Source organism: Ornithorhynchus anatinus, chromosome 10, assembly GCF_004115215.2.
Source record: "Ornithorhynchus anatinus isolate Pmale09 chromosome 10, mOrnAna1.pri.v4, whole genome shotgun sequence".
Lineage (NCBI taxonomy): Eukaryota > Metazoa > Chordata > Mammalia > Monotremata > Ornithorhynchidae > Ornithorhynchus > Ornithorhynchus anatinus.
In genome coordinates, this window is record NC_041737.1 from 54,774,530 (window position 1) to 54,791,474 (window position 16,945).

Here is a 16,945-nt window from a genome sequence, read left to right on the forward strand (position 1 = left end):
CGCCGAAGCGGCAGCCCTGCTGGCTCCAGCGAAGGCTACTTTGGGGCCGGATTCATTCCAGAGGTGGGGGAAAGGGAAACCTCCCTCTTGGCAGGGAGGGGAGAAGGGGCTCTTTAGGGCAGGGGGCCAGGCTGGAGGGAGGAGGGGCACAGGGCACCAGTTGCCTCTTTTTGGGTTTAAGAGCCAAGAACGAGAGGAGCGTTGCCCCCTCTCCACTTCCCTGCCCGACAGCAGGGTGGGGGCAGGATGGGAGGTAGAGGGAGGCCACGGGCAGCTGCTTCCTCTTCCATTGTGGGCACTAAGGGGGTGAGGCAAAGGGGGATGGAGGCAGTGGGCACTGCCCCTGTGAGGGCAGCAGGGAGCCTGGGGAAAGAAGCCGAGAAGCATTGTGGCCTAGTGGAAGGACCCGGGCTTGGGAGTCACAGGTTGTGGCTTCTAATTCCAGTTCCATCACTTATCAGCTGTGTGATTTTGGGCAAGTCACTTAACTTCTCTGTGCCTCAATTACTTAATCTGTAAAATATGGAGTAAGACTGTGATCTCCACATGGGACAACCCAATTACCTTGAAACTATCTCAGTGCTTAGAACAGTGTCTGGCACATAGTAAGTGCTTACCAAATACCATCATCATCAAAGATAAAAAGCCATGGCTCTGAGGACAGTGGGCCACCCGCCTCCCTTCCCCCAGCCCAGGGAGGTTGCCCCCTCCCCAAACAGAATCCCCAGTCAACTTGGAGGGAGGGGTTGACTTTATTGCTTGGGGAGAAATGGGGCCCTTTCCCTCTCTCAGCCCCAGACTCTACACAGCATCTGGTCAAGGGCTGGACAGGGTGTGGATCGTGGAAATGGCTGCTTCTCCTAACTGGCCCTCCGAAGCCCCTCATTGGGACCAATGTTACAAAATGTGCCAGCTCTGACTAGCCACCCACCCCCACCCCAGTCCCTCCTTCTCTCCTCTTCTCCCCGACTCCCCCCTATTGCACATTGAATCCTGTAAACAAGGCCGGGGGCCGGGCCCGGCTTGCAGTGAGGCAGATTGACATGTAAACGGAAACTGGGGCCCAAGGCCAGGGGCCGGGGCCCACCCCCCACCCGGCCGGGGGGTGCAGCTGCTCTGGTACTGGGGGCGGGGGGGGGGGGGCTTGGAAGGGAGGAAAGGGTCTGAGGGTGAAGGGCTGGCTCAGAGTGTGCCACAGTGTAGACAGGTCAGTGGTGGGGAAAGGGGAGCCTTCTGCTCCAACCTGGTCCCCCCATCCCCAACCCCTCCGGGTTGGGGGTCCATCGCCTGGGTGCCTCATCCTTGATCCTGATCACTGGAGCCGGGTCTTGCTGGCCTGCCGCGGGGAGCGGGAGACGGGCAGGGGGAGCCTGTCTAGCCCTGGAGAAGAAGGAAGGGGAGGTTAGGGGATTCACCATGGTGTTCCCAACCAAAGCCAGGGGAAGCAGCATGGCCTAGTGGATAGATCCCGGGCCTGAGAGTCAGAAGGACCTGGGTTTTACTCCCGGCTCTGGCACCTGGGTGTGACCTTGGGCAAGTCACTTCACTCCTCTGGGCCTCCGTCCCCTCCTCTGTAATATGGGGATTAAGAGTGTGAGCACCCTGTAGGACAGGGATTGTGTTCAAATTGATTAACTTGTATGTACCCCAGTGCTTACAACAGTGTTTGGCACATAGTAAGCGCTTAACAAGTACCATAATTACGTGAAGGTGTGGGAGCAGGGTTGCAGGCTTTCTTCCATGGGACACTAAGCCAGGGGCCCAGCCCCTCCCTCCAGCTTTCAGCCCTGCCCCTCCCCACTGATGGTCTCGGCCCCCCTTACCGAGGGCTCGGATCAACTCAGCCCTCACAGCCCAGGTGACCGTCCGGACCAAGCTGAGGGTGGTGAGACCGGCGAAGGCCGCGTTGTACAGGAACACGATGTAGAAGCTGCCCAACCAGTTGAAGCGCCCAAAGTCTCCCAAGAGGTCAAAGCGGGTGAGTCCTGGCCGAGAGGGCAGGAGGAGGAAGAGGGAGAGCTGACTCCAGGTGGGAGGGGAGGAGGGTGATCCCCTTCTCCTCACCACCATCCTAGGCGCCACGTCCTGCCTCCCCTCGGTGGCTACCTTGGTACAGAGCCGGCCCTGGTGCCCACCCTCGTCTCCTTCAACCTCTCTCTATGCGGAAAGAGGGGCCAGGGCCGGCCTTCGGCAGCAGCTGGCACATTGGAGGCTCGAGGCTCCACCAGCCACCCCCTCTTCCGCCTCGAGCCCCGCTGAAAGGATCCTCTCTGTGCCTCTCACCCAGTGTCCGGGAGAAGACAGGAAGGGCGGAGCTCAGCACCAAGAGGCAGACGCAATTCCCGATGATCTGGTGGAGAGTGGGAGATGATGGGGGTGGTCCCTGGCAGCCACAGGACACCCCATATCCGTGGCCCCAGCATTAACTAGCCTCCTCTCCCTTCCCTCCCCACCCCACCCTACCTGGGTCATGGCCGTATTGTTCCGCCGAGGTTGTAGACGGCGGAACAGTGGGGAGTTGTAGAAGCCGACCACGGAGGACACCATCAGGTAGCTGCTGCTCAGTTCAGGGAGAGCTGGTGCCCAAAGGACTTGGGGGGAGGGAAACCCCCTCTTCCCTCCCTCCCCACCTCAAGTCCTCCTCCAACAGCAGCAAGCAAGCATCTGTGGTATCTGGAGGACCTGGGTTTGAATCCCAACTCTGTGACAGGCCTGCTCTGTGAGCTTGGGCAAGTCACTTGACCTCTCTAGACCTCACTGTCAGCTGGAAAATAGGACTAATGGTTGCTTTCCCCTTTGTCACAGAGATGCTGTAAGGGAACTCAAAAAAGTGAGTTAAATACTCAGAGTTTTAGGATTAAATTTGCTATATAGCAATCAAAGTATTATTGTTCCCGTAGTATTTATGTACCCAAGTCTGTTTATGTATATGCATAAATCATACTTGAGCACTGATGTGTTGGTTTACTGTTGTATTGTACTCTCCCAAGCGCTTAGTACAGTGCTTTGCACACAGTAAGCACTCAATAAACATAACTGACTGCAGAGCACTATATGAAATGTTTGGAAGAGTACAACAGTTGGTAGGCACATTCCCTGCCCTTAACACATATATAGTCTAGAGGAGCAGACAGACATCTACAAATATATGTAACTGTACATTCTATTACTTAAGCACTAACTCATGTACATATCCCCATTCCTTCTTCCTATCTGTAAGTCATTTTAGTGTTTGTCTCCCGTGCCCCCAGCTTATAAGCTCCTTGAGGGCAAGGATCAGGTCTACTAACTTTATTCTATGCTCTCAAAAGCTTACCACAGTGCTTTGCACAGACTAGGCAATCAATGGTATTTGAGCATTTATTATGTGCAGAGCACTGTACTAAGCACATGGGAGACTATAGTGCAACAGTCAGCAAACACGTTCCTTGCCCATTACAGGAAACTAAGCCCATTACTTAGTATACTGCCTGGCACATAGTAAGTGGTTAATACTATAATTATTGCTATTACGAGCTTACAATCAGTACTTGGACTCTGTACCAAGGTAGGCCCCATTGGAGTGTTGAGGATCAGAGGTCAGAGGAAGACTGGATTGGAAGCTCCTGGTGGGTGCGGGGATTGCACCTACCAAACCTATCATATTGTACTTTCCCAAGCCACTTAGTATAGTGTTCTGCATATAGTAAGCGCTCAATAAAATCCACTGATTGATTGATTTGATCAGAGCACCCGGGCCAACCACTGGTCCCAATCACCATTCCTGTTTGGGCCAGGATTCCCCTTGAGAAGGGGCCTTGAAAGGATACAAGATCAGGATAACCTGGATGGCGGCGCCGAAGGAGCCAAATTTGGAGAAGGAGACCTGGCCCAGAGATGCATCCTAGGAAGGAACAGGGTAGACCAGGGGAGGGGGGAGGTCAGCTGTCGCAGCCCCCTACTTAGGGCCACTGCCTGTGCCCCCTTGCCAACCCCTTGGCCCAGCCCCTACCAGAGATGGGGAAGGCCCCTGGCCCACAGGGAGCCCTAATTCTGGAGGCAAGGGTAACCCCCTCTGTCTCCAGCCAATTACCTGCATGCCTTTGGGCATCGCAGCCTCATCAATCAGCAGCTCCAGGAGGTGGATGGCAACGATGAGCACCGAGAGGCCCTGGTGGAGCAAGGAATCAGGCCGAGGTCCTGGTGGCTCCCCACTCCATCACGCCTCCGCCCGGCCCCTGCACCCCTCCCCCTCACTCACCGTCAGCAGCAGCAGTAGCAGCATGGCCACAGGGTAGGCCAGGTTTCGCTGCCAGGCAGAGGCCTTTTGGCGTTTCTCTGTCAGGGAGATCCATCGGCCCGTCAGTAGGGATGGCGATAAGGCAAGGGGAGGGTCTCCCCCACCTGCCCACTACCTCCCCCAGTCTCAGGCCCCCCTTTCCCCAACAGGCCCCTTACCCAAGATCAACCTCTGGGTCTGCAAGGCCAGGAGATCCACGCCCAGGGGCAGCCAGCGGGGAATTGGACAGCACGAGGCGGGGTCTGCAGGGGAGAGGGTAGCACACGGTGGCGCCCCCCGGCCCAGTGGCCCGGGACGTTCCTCTCTGCGGATCCGGCGGGTCAGGGCCGCCTCCTCGAAGGTGGAGCAGTGCAGCTGCTCCTCCAGGTCTTCCAGCAGCTGGGGAAGGGGTGGGATAGGGCCACATGTCAGCCTGGGACACAGCTCTGTTCTCCTCCCTGCTTCCACCTCCCTTCCCCCCACCTCCCTCACACCCCAACCAGGACCAGGCTGGGAGCACCACCTTGTTTGACTGGAGAAAGAAAGGTGGGAATTAAGGCGGAGGAACAGGGGGGTTCTGGGGGGGTCTGGAGGGTTGGTGATGGTGGTTGGAGTCTAGACTAACCTCCTCTCTAGACCTGAAGCTCACCGCAGGCAGGGAACATGTCTACCACCTCTGTTGTACCACTCTCTCACAAATGTTTAGGACAGTGCTCTGCACACAGTAAGCACTCAAATACCTCCATTTGACTGATGGGGAGTCACATACCCTGGGCTTGACCAGCAGCTTCCCGGTAACAGAGAACATTCTGGCGAGGCCCAGTGGGGTGCACACTGAGGGAAGAGACACTCAATGACGCTCACCCCCCCCAAACCTTTCCAGCCCCTCTGTCCCATCCTCCCCGCAGGGTGCCCCGACTCACCGAGGAGCAGCAGGCCCCCCATGAAGGAGATGCAGGAATACAGGTATGGGAGGTAGTACTCCCATAGATCTGTGGGGAGAACAGGTTGGTGAGAAAGCTGGCTGTGGGGCCTGGAGAGGGAGGGGGAGGTCCATCGGCCCCCCAGCATCCTCTGGGGCAGGGGGGAAATTTGGTTGACTGTGCGCCTGAGGTCCCAGAAGGAGATGGGTCATTCACCTTACGGGGACTCCCAGGTGGCTGGGCTACCACCCATCATGGTCTCCGGGGTCCCAGGTGGGGACAGGTCACTCACTCTACAGAGACGCCCAGGTGGTCAAGGTCCTGCCCACCAGAGTCTCCGGGGTCATTCATTCATTCAATTGTATTTATTGAGCACTTACTGTGTGCAGAGCACTATACTAAGCACTTGGGGGAGTACAATATAAGAGCCATTCCAAGCCCACATTAGCTTACAATTTAGAGGGGGGAGACAGACATTAATATTAATACATGTCAGATATGTACATAAGTCCTGTGGGGCTGGGAGGGGGAAGAACAAAGGGATCAAGTCACGGTGATGCAGAAGGGAGGGAGAAGAGGAAGGAGGGAGGCTTAGCTTGGGAAGGCCTCTTGGAGGAGATGGCTTCAAAAAGGTTTTGAACGGGGTAAGGGGAAGAGTAGTCATCTGTCGGATTTGGGGAGGGTGGGCATTCCAGGCCAGAAGCAGGACGTGGGCAAGGGGTCCCAGAAGGGAATGGATCACTTACCGTACAGGGACTCCCGGCTGGCCGGGGTGCCGCCCACCATGGCCGAGGCCACCCAGATGATGCCTACAAGCAGTAGAGTCAGGAGCACCAGCATCACCACGGTCTCGTATACACGGCCCAGCACACCCTGCCAGGGAGTTGGGGAGGCGGGGAGTCAGGAGCCCCAGAAGCAGGGCAAGATGTACCCTCTTGTCTTTCAGGCTCCCCAACCCCAGACCTCCCTCTGCTCACCTTCCTGGAACCGGCGAAACCCTCAGACTCGGTGAAGAAATAGGCGAAGGGCATGAGGAAGATGAGGGACAGGTTCGAGAAGAGGAAGACAAGGTTCCAGAGACCTGGGGGTGGGGAAGATACAGTGTGGCTTTGGAGGGTGGGGGAGATGGCAGAGCAAAGCCGGAGCAAAGTAGCACTGATTAGAGAAGTGGCGTGGCCTAATAACATGAGCCTTGTCTTGGGAGATGGGAGACCTGCGTTCTAGACCCAGGTCTGCCATTTGCCAGCTGTTGATCTTGGGTAAGTCACTTAACTTCTCTGTGCCTCAGTTTCCTTATCCGTAAAATGGAGATTCAATACCGGTCTCCCTCCTCAGACTGTGACCCTTTCGGGGACTGTGTTCAATCTGCTTACCTTGTATCTGCCTCAGTGCTTAATTCAGTTCTTGACACTTACTAAGCATTTTAATAGCAAAATTATTATCATAATTAAGGGGATGAAGCACTTTCTCTCCCTCCCCCTTAAACTAGGAGCCCATTCGGATCAAGGACTGTGTCCAACCTGATTGTCTTCCATCTCCCTCATTGCCTGACAAATAGCAAGCGCTTAAATACCACAGTTATTATTATCGATTCATTCAGTCATATTTATTGAACACTTACTGTGTGCAGAGTACTGCACTAAGCGCTTGGGACAGGATAACAACAGTCACATTTTCTGCCCACAACGAGCTTACAGTTTAGAACATCCATTGATGGCCAACTGTGTGCAGAGCACTGTAGTGAACACCTGGGAGGATCTAAGAGTTAGAGGATCTGATCCCTGCCCTCGAGGAGCTTTCGGTTCAGCCAGCAGGCTGGATATCCTAGATCCTACCCTAGATCCAGTCTCGGGGTGCAATGGGGGTGGGGACAGGCCCCAGCTGGAGATGTGGGGGGAGAACCCTGGTGAGGGCAGGGCTGAGCTCCGATGAGCTCTCCCCCTCTAGACTATAAGCTCGTTGTGGGGAGGGAACTTGGTGGTAATTGAGTACTTGCACGCAGTAAGCACTCAATAAATACGACTAACTCTCACCATGGATGAGTGAGGCGTTGAGCCACTGGACATAGTAGCTGCGGGGCAGGGAGAGGAGGACCTCGTTGCTGAGGATGGAGAAGGGCAGGAGCAGGACAGCGCCCAGGGCCACGGCCAGGGTGAAGGTGCAGAGTCCAAGGCTGCCGGAAGAGGGGATGGGGTATGGGCATAGAGCGGCATTAGAGGAGCCCTGGTGCCACTGGCTCCTCCCCCAGTTCTTCCCAATTTTCCCAAAGTTTTAATCCCGTGCTCTGCACACAGGATGTGCTCAATAAATACCCCTGATTGATTCGGTTCCCTTGATTCAGTTCCCTTAGGCTCCCTGGTCGGGGTCCACAGGAGCCTCCGGCACCCAGACTCCCCAGGAATTGTAGTGTCACTGGACACTTCTCCTCTCCCTCCTGACTCCCATCAGCCCCAGTGCCAGCTCCAGGGCAGCGAGGGGCAAGTGATAGTTCCCAGGGAAGCAGCATGGCCTGGTGGAAAGAGCACGGGCTTGGAAGTCAGGGCTCATGGGTTCCAATCCCAGCTCCACCGCAAGTCTGCTGTGTGACCTTGGGTAAATCACTTAACCTCTCTGTGCCTCAGTTACCTTACTGGAAAACTGGGATTAAGACTGTGAGTCCCATATGGGACAGGGAGTGTGACCCACCTGATTACCTTGTATCCACCCTATTGCTTAGAACAGTGCTTGGCACATAGTAAGCGGTTAACAAAAATCACAATTATTATTATTATTGTCAGGGACCACATGAATCTCAGGTCCCAGCACAGGACAATTTCTCTGGGAGCCCCTAGATAGAGAGGTGTGGGAGGGGGTTCTGATGGAGGCCCTGGCCCTCCCCAAAGCCCGGCTCCTGGGCCCTGCAGCCACCAGCAGGAAGGAGTGTGGTTGTATGGTCCTCCCAACCCCTGGGTCCCCGGGTGGCTGAGGAACTTACGCAATCTTATTGACAGTGGCATCATCATCAACTGTAAAACCCAGAGAGAGAGTCAGAGAGAGCAGAGACATAGAGAGACATCCAAACATCACCACCCAGGAGGCCACATCAGCCCCAAGGTACTGTGACTGGAGACTGGCACTTTAGCTGAAGCTGAGCAGATCTGACTCCAGAGTAGTGTCCCGGGAGGAGAGAAAACCCACTTAGATACTCAAGGTGAAGATCTGGAGTTTGTGGGGGATGGGAAACTCCTGGGGTTGGGAACGGGAAGTGACCAGAATAAGGAACCGGATACGGGGTGGAAGGGAGAAGGGGAAGAGGAGGAAAGGAAGCGGAAAAGCCTGGCAGCTTCCAGCCAATGAGCCATGAGCTTGGGCACTGCGGCCCGTCTGGCTGGGCATGTTGAGGGGACGTCTGCCGGGAACCTGGTGCCCACAGCCCAGGAGAGGAACATGGCCAGGGAGGGGTAAGTAGAAGGCCGCCCTCCCTTCCCTGGTGTGTTGGGGGTGGGGGTTGTCACCAGCCCTGAGTTCCAGGGAAGCACCCACAGGCACAGTGGAAGAGCCTGGGAAGGGCAGTACCGGTGGTGAACTCAGTCGGTTTCTTGAAGTGGGTCACAGCGACGTGGCAGAGGAGGTAGAGAGTGGCGAAGAGCAGCGTGGAGATCTGGAGGAGAGAGGGAACAAAGGTCAGGGTGAGCTCTAAACGCCCCGCTAATCCCCTCCCCAATCCCCTTTCCTCCACCGCCCCCAATGTCTAATCCTCAACTCCCGCCTCAGGCCGAGGCAGGCCTCAGAGCTTGCCCTGTGGCCCCAGGCTTACCTCCCAGCTACCTCTGGTGACAGAGGCCAGAGAAATGCCGCTCAGCCTGTTTGTCCCAGCATCTCAGGGTGATGCAGCCCAGCAACCAAGACAGGCCCGGCCCTGGGCTTTCCCCCCTGCCCTCCCCACCGAGGATTGCTGGAAAGCAGCGAGCAGAGAGCCCAGCCCTGCCCCCTCCTTCTCTCCTCCCCGGGTGCAACGTAGGGAGGCAGTGCCTAACGGAAAGAGCCCAGGACCAGGAGACAGGAAAACTGGCTTCCAGCCACCAGCATGCTGCGGGACCATAAAAGTCACTTGTCCTCCCTGCGCCTTAGTTTCCTCATCTGTAAATTAGAGGTACCGGCTTTCCCTCGCTCTTCGACTGTGAGCCCTACACGGGCAGGGACTGTGCCATCTGATCATCAGGAATCTCCTTCCTGGCGGCAAGTTCGTTGTGGGCAAGGAATATGTCTACCAATTCGCTTGTACTGCAGTCTCCCAAGTGCTTAGTACAGTGCTCCGCATACAGTAAACACTCAATAAATATTAGTGATTGAATGATTTACCCTAATACTTGGGACATACTGATTAATACCATAAAAAAAAACTCTAGACACACACACACACCCATACAGATGAGGTAACTGAGGCCCAGAGAAGTGAAGTGACTTGCCCAAGATCACACAGCAGGCAAGTGGCTGAGTCAGGATTAGAACCCAGGTCCTTCTGACTCCTAGCCTCTTGCTCTATCCACTAAGCCAACAGTGTAATTGTCTGTTGGATTTGAGGAGGGAGGGCATTTCAGGCCAGGAGCAGGATGTGGGTGAGGAGTCGGAGGCGAGATCAATGAGATCGAGGCACAGTGAGAAGATTAGACAAGGTTAGCATTAGTAGCGAGTGAGAAGCAAGGTGACGTAGGAAGGGGCAAGCTGATTAAGTGCTTTTAAGCCAAAGGTGAGGGGTTTTGGTTTGATGTGGCGGGGAACGGGCAAACACTGGAGTTTCTTGAAGAGTGGGGAAAACATGTTCTGAATGCTTTCCTCCCTTCAGGGGCTTCCAACCTCAAACCAACCTACTCACTCTGCCTCATTCTCATCTCTTTCATCCTCAATCTCTGGTTCCTGCTCACCCTCCTGCCTGGAACTGGTAAAGCATCTGGTAAAGCAAAGATGCACTTTGCATCTGGTAAAGCACGGCTCTTATTTTCAAAGCCTTACGACAAGCGCATCTCCTGCAAGAAGCCTTTCCCCATCAACTCATTTCCCCATCCTTTCTGCGGTTGCACTTTGTGCCCTCCTCTTACTGTAATTCATCTTAGTGCCTGTCTCCCTGCCCGACACTGGAAGCTCCTTGAGGGCAAGGATTGAGTCTACTAGCTCTATTAGACCAACCCAAGAGCTAAGCAAAGTGCTCAGTACAGGGTGAGTGCTCGAGAAATACCGGTAGATTGATGGAACCCAAGCATGAAGCAGGGAGATGGGCAAGGAATGTGATGGCTTATCCTTGTATTTTACTGTTCCAAGTGCTTAGTACAATGCTTGGCACACAGTAAGCACTCAAATTCAAATGAATGAGTTCCTGAGGCCTGAGCCTTAGGGGGAAGGGCTGGACCTCTGGGCAGCGGGAGAGGGGCCCTGCCAGAACTCACCCCACCCCCAACCTCACAGTCTTTATGTCCAAATCCAATGCTCTGCGGCTTCCCCTATCTGTAATGAATTTTCATGTCCACTTCCCCCTCTAGTCAATTGTATTTACTGAGTGCTTTACTGTGTGTGAGCACCGTACTAAGCACTTTGTAGTCAGAGTCAGACTCTGGCTTTGGAGTCAGAGGTCATGGGTTCGAATCCCGGCTTGGCCACTTGTCAGCTGTGTGACTTTGGGCAAGTCACTTAACCTCTCGGTGCCTCAGTTACCTCATCTGTAAAATGGGGATTAAAACTGTGAGCCCCACGTGGGACAACCTGATTCCTGTGTCTACCCCAGCGCTTAGAACAGTGCTTGGCACATAGTAAGCGCTTAACAAATACCAACATTATTATCACTTGAGAGAGTATAACAATATAACAGGCACCTTCCTTGCCCACAATGAGCTTACAGTTTAGAGGGTGGTAAGCTCCTTGATGTCAGGGATTTTTCCTCATCTCCCACTCCCTTCTGCATCACACTGACTTACTCCCTTTGCTCTTCCCCACTCCCACTCCCCCACTCCCAGCCTCACAGCATTTATGTATATGTATATACATATATGTATATGTATATATCTGTCATTTTATATGTATTGATGTCTGTCTCCACCCCTCTAGATTGTAAACTCGTGGTGGGCAGGGAATGCCACTGTTTATTGTTATACTGTTCTTTCCCAGGCACTTAATACAGTACTCTGCATACAGTAAGCGCTCAATAATTAAGACTGAATGAATGGTCTATCAATGCTGTTGTCCTCTTCCACGAGCTCAGTACAGTGTTCTGCTCACAGAGTGCTAAATCAGTACCCCTCTCCCAGTTGCTAAGATTGGTACAGAAGGAGGGGGAGGAAACCCACCCAACCCAACACCTAGTTCAGAGTCCTTTTGGAAGCAGGGTTCTAATCCCCCCTCAGTCACTTGCCTGCTGAATGTCATTGGGCAAGTCACTTAACGCTCCCTGACTCAGTTTCCTCATCTGTCAAATGGGGATTCAATACCTCTTCTCCCTCCTACTTAGAACAGTGCTTGGCACATAGCTTAATATCATTATTATTATTAGACCATGAGCTTCATGTGGGACAAGAACTGTCTGACCTGATGATATGGTTTCTCTCCCAGAGCTTAGTCTAGTGCTTGGCACATAGTAAGCACTTAACAAATACCACTATTAATATCATCCCTCATGTGGTGACCATAAGAAAGCTCTCCATTCCCATACACCGGGGGAGCTGACCCTACCGGGCCCAGCAGGGAAGCAGTTGGACAATCGTATTTATTGAGTGCTTATTGTGTGTAGAGCACTGTACTAAGCGCTTTGAAGAGTACAATATAACAATAAGATGATGATGGTATTTGTTAAGAACTTACTATGTATCAAGCACTGTTCTAAGCGCTGGGTAGACACAAGCTAATCCGGTTGAACACACTCTGTCCCACATGAGGCTCACAGTCTTAATCCCCACTTTACGGATGAGGTAACTGAGGCACAGAAGTGACTTGCCCAAGGTCACATAGACAAATGGTGGAGCCGGGATTAGAACCCAGGTCCTCCTGACTCTCTGGCCAATGCTCTATCCACTAGGCTTCCTTAAGAGACACATTCCCTGCCCACAATGAGTTTACAGTCTAGAGGAGGAAACAGACATTAACAGAAATAAATAAATGACAGATAGGTAAGTGCTGTGGGGCTGGGAGAGGGGATGAATAAAGGGAGCAAGTCAGGGCAACCCAAAAGGAAGTGGGAGAAGAGGTAAGGAGGTCTTAAGGGCCCCGCCTCTCTCTCGTGGAGACATGCAAACAACTGGTACCCACCTGCCAACTGCCACGCCTCCTGCCCCCCAACACCTCCAGCCCACTGGGCAGGAGGGATCACGGGGTAGGAAAGAATGTGAGGTGTGAGGAAGTGTGTTGCACTGGGAATTACGTAACACCTGGGGAGGGAGGGAGGTTCAAAAGGTCACACTGGAGTTCCACGCTGGCTGTGGCTGGTTGTTGCTGTGGCCTGGGCTGGGCTGAGCTGCCTTCCCAGAGAAGCGGCAGCAGAGGGGGTGGGAGGGAGCAGGAAGGCCCACTCCAGAAAACCAGTGGATAACCTAGTGGAAAGAGCTCCTGCCGGGGAATTTAGTTCTAATCCCAGCTCTGCCACTTGCCTGCTGGGTGACCTTGGACAAGTCACTTTGCTTCTCTGGGCTTCAGTTTTCTAAACTGTAAAATGGAGATTCAATACCTGTTCTCCCTCTTTCTTAGATTGTTAGCCCCGTGTGGGACACAGACTGCATCCAATTCTCAACCCCAGTACCCCAGCGCTTGGTATAAAGTAAGAGCTTAACAAACACCACTATTATAATTATTATTACTATTATTAGAAGGGGTGGGGAGAAGGCTCTAGGGCAGCCCTGGAGGAAGTCATGGTCCACAGATTAAAGGGAAAGCAGTCCTGGAGCAGCTCGCAGCTCCTCCCTGTTTGGCACAAGCAAAAGGCACTGGCACCTCTCTGGCTGGCACCACCCACCTCTCATCAGCACGGGGGCAGGTGCCAGTTTCTCCATCTCCCCTCCCTTTCGCCTCCCCCACCCCCACCCCAGGGAAACCATCAATTAACTCTTTCCTGGCTTATTATAATGGTATTTAAGTGCTTTCTATGTGCCAGGCACTGTTCTAAGCAACGGGGTAGATTCCAGATAATCATGTTGGACACAGTCCCTGTCCCATATAGGGCTCCCAGTTTCAATCCCCATTTTCCAGATGAGGTAACTGAGGCCCAGAGAAGTGAAGTGACTTGCCCAAGGTCTCACAGAAGTCAAATGGTGGAGCTGGAATTAGAACCCAGGTCCTTCTGACTTCCAGATCCGTGCTCCATTCACTCTATTGATACCCACGGGGCCTAAGGGTTGGAGAGAGAAGGGTTCCTGGAATTCAGAGCTGAAAGCCAAGGCTAGAAGTGGGAGAAAGGGGAAGGGGACCAGTTCTAGGGAACAATCCCAGTAGCCCTTCTGATCCACACCTGCTGCCTCTGCCCCTGTGACCCAGCTGAGCCTCTACATCTCAGCTCAGAGCATTCATGCCGGCCACATTTCTATCACATGAGCACCATCTGTCTTGCTCTGCCTGTATCCTTTAAATCTGAGACAGTCCATGGGAGAGGGATGGGGACCTTGTGTGTGTTTGCTGGGGGAGGGGAGGGGAAGTGTGTGGGCGGGGGGAGTTGGGGTCAGTTTCCCTCTGTTCCTTCTAGAATGGCTTCCAGGAAGAATCAAACGCTTTTTATGAGGGTGCTGGGGTTGGGCGGGGAGGAGAAGAAAGCCCTAGGCCTGGCTGTGAGAGGAACCCCTAGCTTGACCCCAGGTGAACTGGAGTCTCAGCTCCACCAGCCACCCCGCCGCACCCTCCCAATCTCCCACAGAGTTCTGGGGCTGGACTGGGGGTGACAGGGCCTAACCCTAGATCCCAGCAGGGGAGAGAGGAGTCCCCAGAAGGTCCCACAACTGGGTAGACTAGCTATAGTCACCAGCCCTGCCCTCAGTGCCACCTCCAAGGGATCACTAGCCCTCCCCTTAACCCTGGTGGGGCTGGCAGGCCTGGACCCAGGTCTGAGAAGCAGCATGGCCTAGTGGAACAAGCCCAAGCAATCAAAAGGACCTGGGTCTAATCTTGTCTCCGCCACTTGCTAAGTGACTTGCCCAAGGTTCCACACCAGGCTTCTCTGTGCCTCAGTTCCCTCATCTGAAAATGGGAATTAAGGACCTGTTTCCCTCTTGCTTAGACAGCCCTGTATGGGACAGGAACTGTTTCTAACCTATCTTTAATATATTCCAGAGGTTGGTGCAGTGCTTGGCACATTGTAAGGGCTTAACAAATACCACAGTCATTTTTATTTGTTGTTATTTTTTCCACAGTCCTAGGGTTTGACTGTCAGCAAGGGCAGGGGTCTCAGGTCTCACCGAGCTGATGGATCCTGTGGTGGGGGGGACCCTCATTCTCTCATGTAGTGTCCCTGCCTTCCCCTACCCCCAAGAACCCCTGATAGAGGCCTGAGCAAGGGTGGAATAGTTGAGGCTGGTAGGGAAATGTCCTTTGGAGAAGCAAGGACCTGGACTCCTGCCTCCAGACTCAGGGGAGAGGGGGCCTGGGGTGCAGAATTTCACATGTTTTTGTCATTTTAAAGTTGCTTCTCTAGGATTTTCCCTAGGAAATCACCACCCTGAGAAAATCCATTGTGAAAAATTCCTGCGAAACAAATGCAAACTTCCCCCTCCAAAATATTGAAAGCTGCACAACTTGCTCTTTTGCTCTCCTACCTCCCCACCCCCCTCTCCCAATTCACCACAGTTCCCTGTTCGGGGGAAGGGGGGGCGGGGTGGGGTGGAGAGGTACGGCTTGAAATGTCAGGAAACTTCCCCTGGGTCAGGGAGGAGCTTCTCTGGGTCTACCCCGGGCCACTAGCCAGGACTTTGAGTATTCTGGTCTTGGGGAGCAGGGTGGGGAGAAAGGGATGTGTGTGTCTTTCTGGGAGGCATGCAGAGTGAGGAACGGGGTGTGTGTGTGTGGGTGTGTGGGTGTGTCTTGGGGGGGTGGGGGGGCAGTGCGTGGGTGTGTGTGCACACGTTTGTGAGTGTGTGTCTCAGAGTGGGGGGAAGTGTATGAGTGTGTCTCAGGAGTGGGGAGAACAGAGTGTCTGTGTGTCTCATGGGTGGGGGGTGCAGTGAGTGTGTGCCTCAGGGGTGGGGGGAGCAGTGTGTTTGTGAATGTGTGTGTGTCTCAGGGGTATGGAGGGAAGATTTCCCTGACCTGCTCTTCAGAGGCCTGGACTGCACTGTGTATCTCTCGGGTGTGTGGGATGAGGCTGTCAAGGACAGGCAAGATCTATGTGTTCCCTGCCCTTTCAAGGGCTTCTCCTCACTCCCCAGGCTTCCAGGGCGCCTGGATACAGCTCCTTGCTGACATGCAGACATCTCTGGGGAAGACCAGGGTTTTCTATTCGCCCCCACAGCAACAGGCTCCTCCTCCAAATCCCCAGAGTCCGGGAAGCTAAAGGAGAAGCCTCTGAACCCCTCGCCTTGGACCTTTGGGCTTCTCCCTGGAGCTAGGTCTCGCCCCTAGTCCCCTCTCTCTACCTTTAGACCAACGCCCCAGCTCGGGTAGGGCCCGTATCTAACCTGATTATCCCCTATCTACCCAAGCGCTCAGCACATAGTAAGCCCTTAACAAATCACAATTCTATTATCATTATTACCTTCAACCCCCACCCCCCCCCCCCATCCCCTTCCCATCCCACTCCCGAGGGTCGAACACCCTCATCGACAAAGATATTTACTACGTGCAGGGCACTGTACTAAGCGCTGGGGAGAAGACAATCCAGCGGAATTGGTAGGCAGGAGCCCTGCGTCGAGCAGTAGGAGTGTGAGCCCCAGGTGGGACAAGGACTGCGTCCCACCCGATTAGCTATCTACCCCAGCGCTTAGAACAGTGCTTGGCACCTAGGAAGCGCTTAACAAATACCATTAACGACAAGAGAGGGAAAGACAGCTTCGAAGAAGGAGAATCGACGGGTGGTTGCTTTCCTCCCAGGAGGGACGTTCGACCCCAGGACTTGACCCCCTCCCTCCGGTGCCCCGCACTCACGATGCACTCCCGGACCCGCTGGTGAAAGAGTTGCTCCCGCACCGACAGAACCTCAGAGTCCTCCGCGTCCATACTCCCTGCTGAGCATGGCTGGGGTCGGGGGGCTCCGGGCCGGGGCAGCGCGGTGGACGAGCACAGGACGGTCAATCTCAGTCCCGGCTTGGGGCGGGCGGACGCCCCGCCCTTAAAGGGGCAGGCCCGCCCCCGCCGCCCGCCTCCGGGCTCCAGCCGCCCTCGAAGCCTTCCCCTTTAAGGCCCACCCGTCGCCTCCACGAGTCGCCCGCAGCCGCCACGGGTCGGAGGCGACGCTCCGCCGTTGCCCTTAAAGAGCCCCGTGACGTCATAGAGGTGGGCGGGGTCTGTTTGGACCAATCCGGTGGGCGGGGCTCGTTGGTGGGCGGGGCTTATGTGTCCTCGGGGCTCATTGGTCCTCGCGGCTGCGTCTTCTAATAATGTTGATATTTGTTAAGCGCTTACTATAATAATGTTGGTATTTGTTAAGCGCTTACTATGTGCAGAGCACTGTTCTAAGCACTGGGGGAGATACAGGGTCATCAGGCTGTCCCACCTGAGGCTTAATCCCCATTTTACAGAAGAGGGAACTACGGCCCAGAGAATAATAATGTTGGTATTTGTTAAGCGCTTACTATGTGCAGAGCACTGTTCTAAGCGCTGGGGTAGA

General features: G+C 54.3%; 1 protein-coding gene across 5 annotated transcripts; it reads right to left on the reverse strand.

Moving 5' to 3' along the window:
* Positions 1 to 733: 733 nt before the first annotated feature.
* LMBR1L (limb development membrane protein 1 like) lies at positions 734 to 16,473 on the reverse strand. Of its 5 annotated transcripts, none has more exons than XM_029074323.2 (16): positions 16,264 to 16,469; positions 8,704 to 8,821; positions 8,156 to 8,186; positions 7,215 to 7,354; positions 6,159 to 6,262; positions 5,928 to 6,054; positions 5,182 to 5,250; positions 5,028 to 5,092; positions 4,438 to 4,657; positions 4,241 to 4,317; positions 4,073 to 4,150; positions 3,810 to 3,883; positions 2,464 to 2,554; positions 2,284 to 2,350; positions 1,824 to 1,985; positions 734 to 1,380 (listed from the first exon to the last, which is right to left on the reverse strand). In XM_029074323.2, the coding sequence occupies exons 1-16, from the start codon at positions 16,333 to 16,335 to the stop codon at positions 1,313 to 1,315; spliced, it is 1,563 nt and encodes a 520-aa protein (XP_028930156.1). In that variant the 5' UTR covers positions 16,336 to 16,469; the 3' UTR covers positions 734 to 1,312. The 5 variants fall into 5 exon arrangements, with proteins under 5 accessions (XP_028930156.1, XP_028930157.1, XP_028930158.1 ...); XM_029074324.2 differs by having other exon boundaries at positions 8,737 to 8,821; positions 16,264 to 16,468; XM_029074325.2 differs by lacking the exon at positions 2,284 to 2,350 and having other exon boundaries at positions 16,264 to 16,473.
* Positions 16,474 to 16,945: the final 472 nt, after the last annotated feature.

What these genes read in the sequence shown, in the direction of transcription:
- LMBR1L (XM_029074323.2), bottom strand. Translation starts at nt 16,335, where the DNA reads ATGGACGCGGAGGACTCTGAGGTTCTGTCGGTGCGGGAGCAACTCTTT. An exon ending in CAGCCGGGAGTCCCTGTACG is followed by an intron (nt 5,251 to 5,927) that starts GTAAGTGATCCA and finishes TTCTCCCCACAG; the next exon opens with ATCTATGGGAGTACTACCTC. An exon ending in ACAATACGGCCATGACCCAG is followed by an intron (nt 2,351 to 2,463) that starts GTAGGGTGGGGT and finishes ACTCTCCACCAG; the next exon opens with ATCATCGGGAATTGCGTCTG.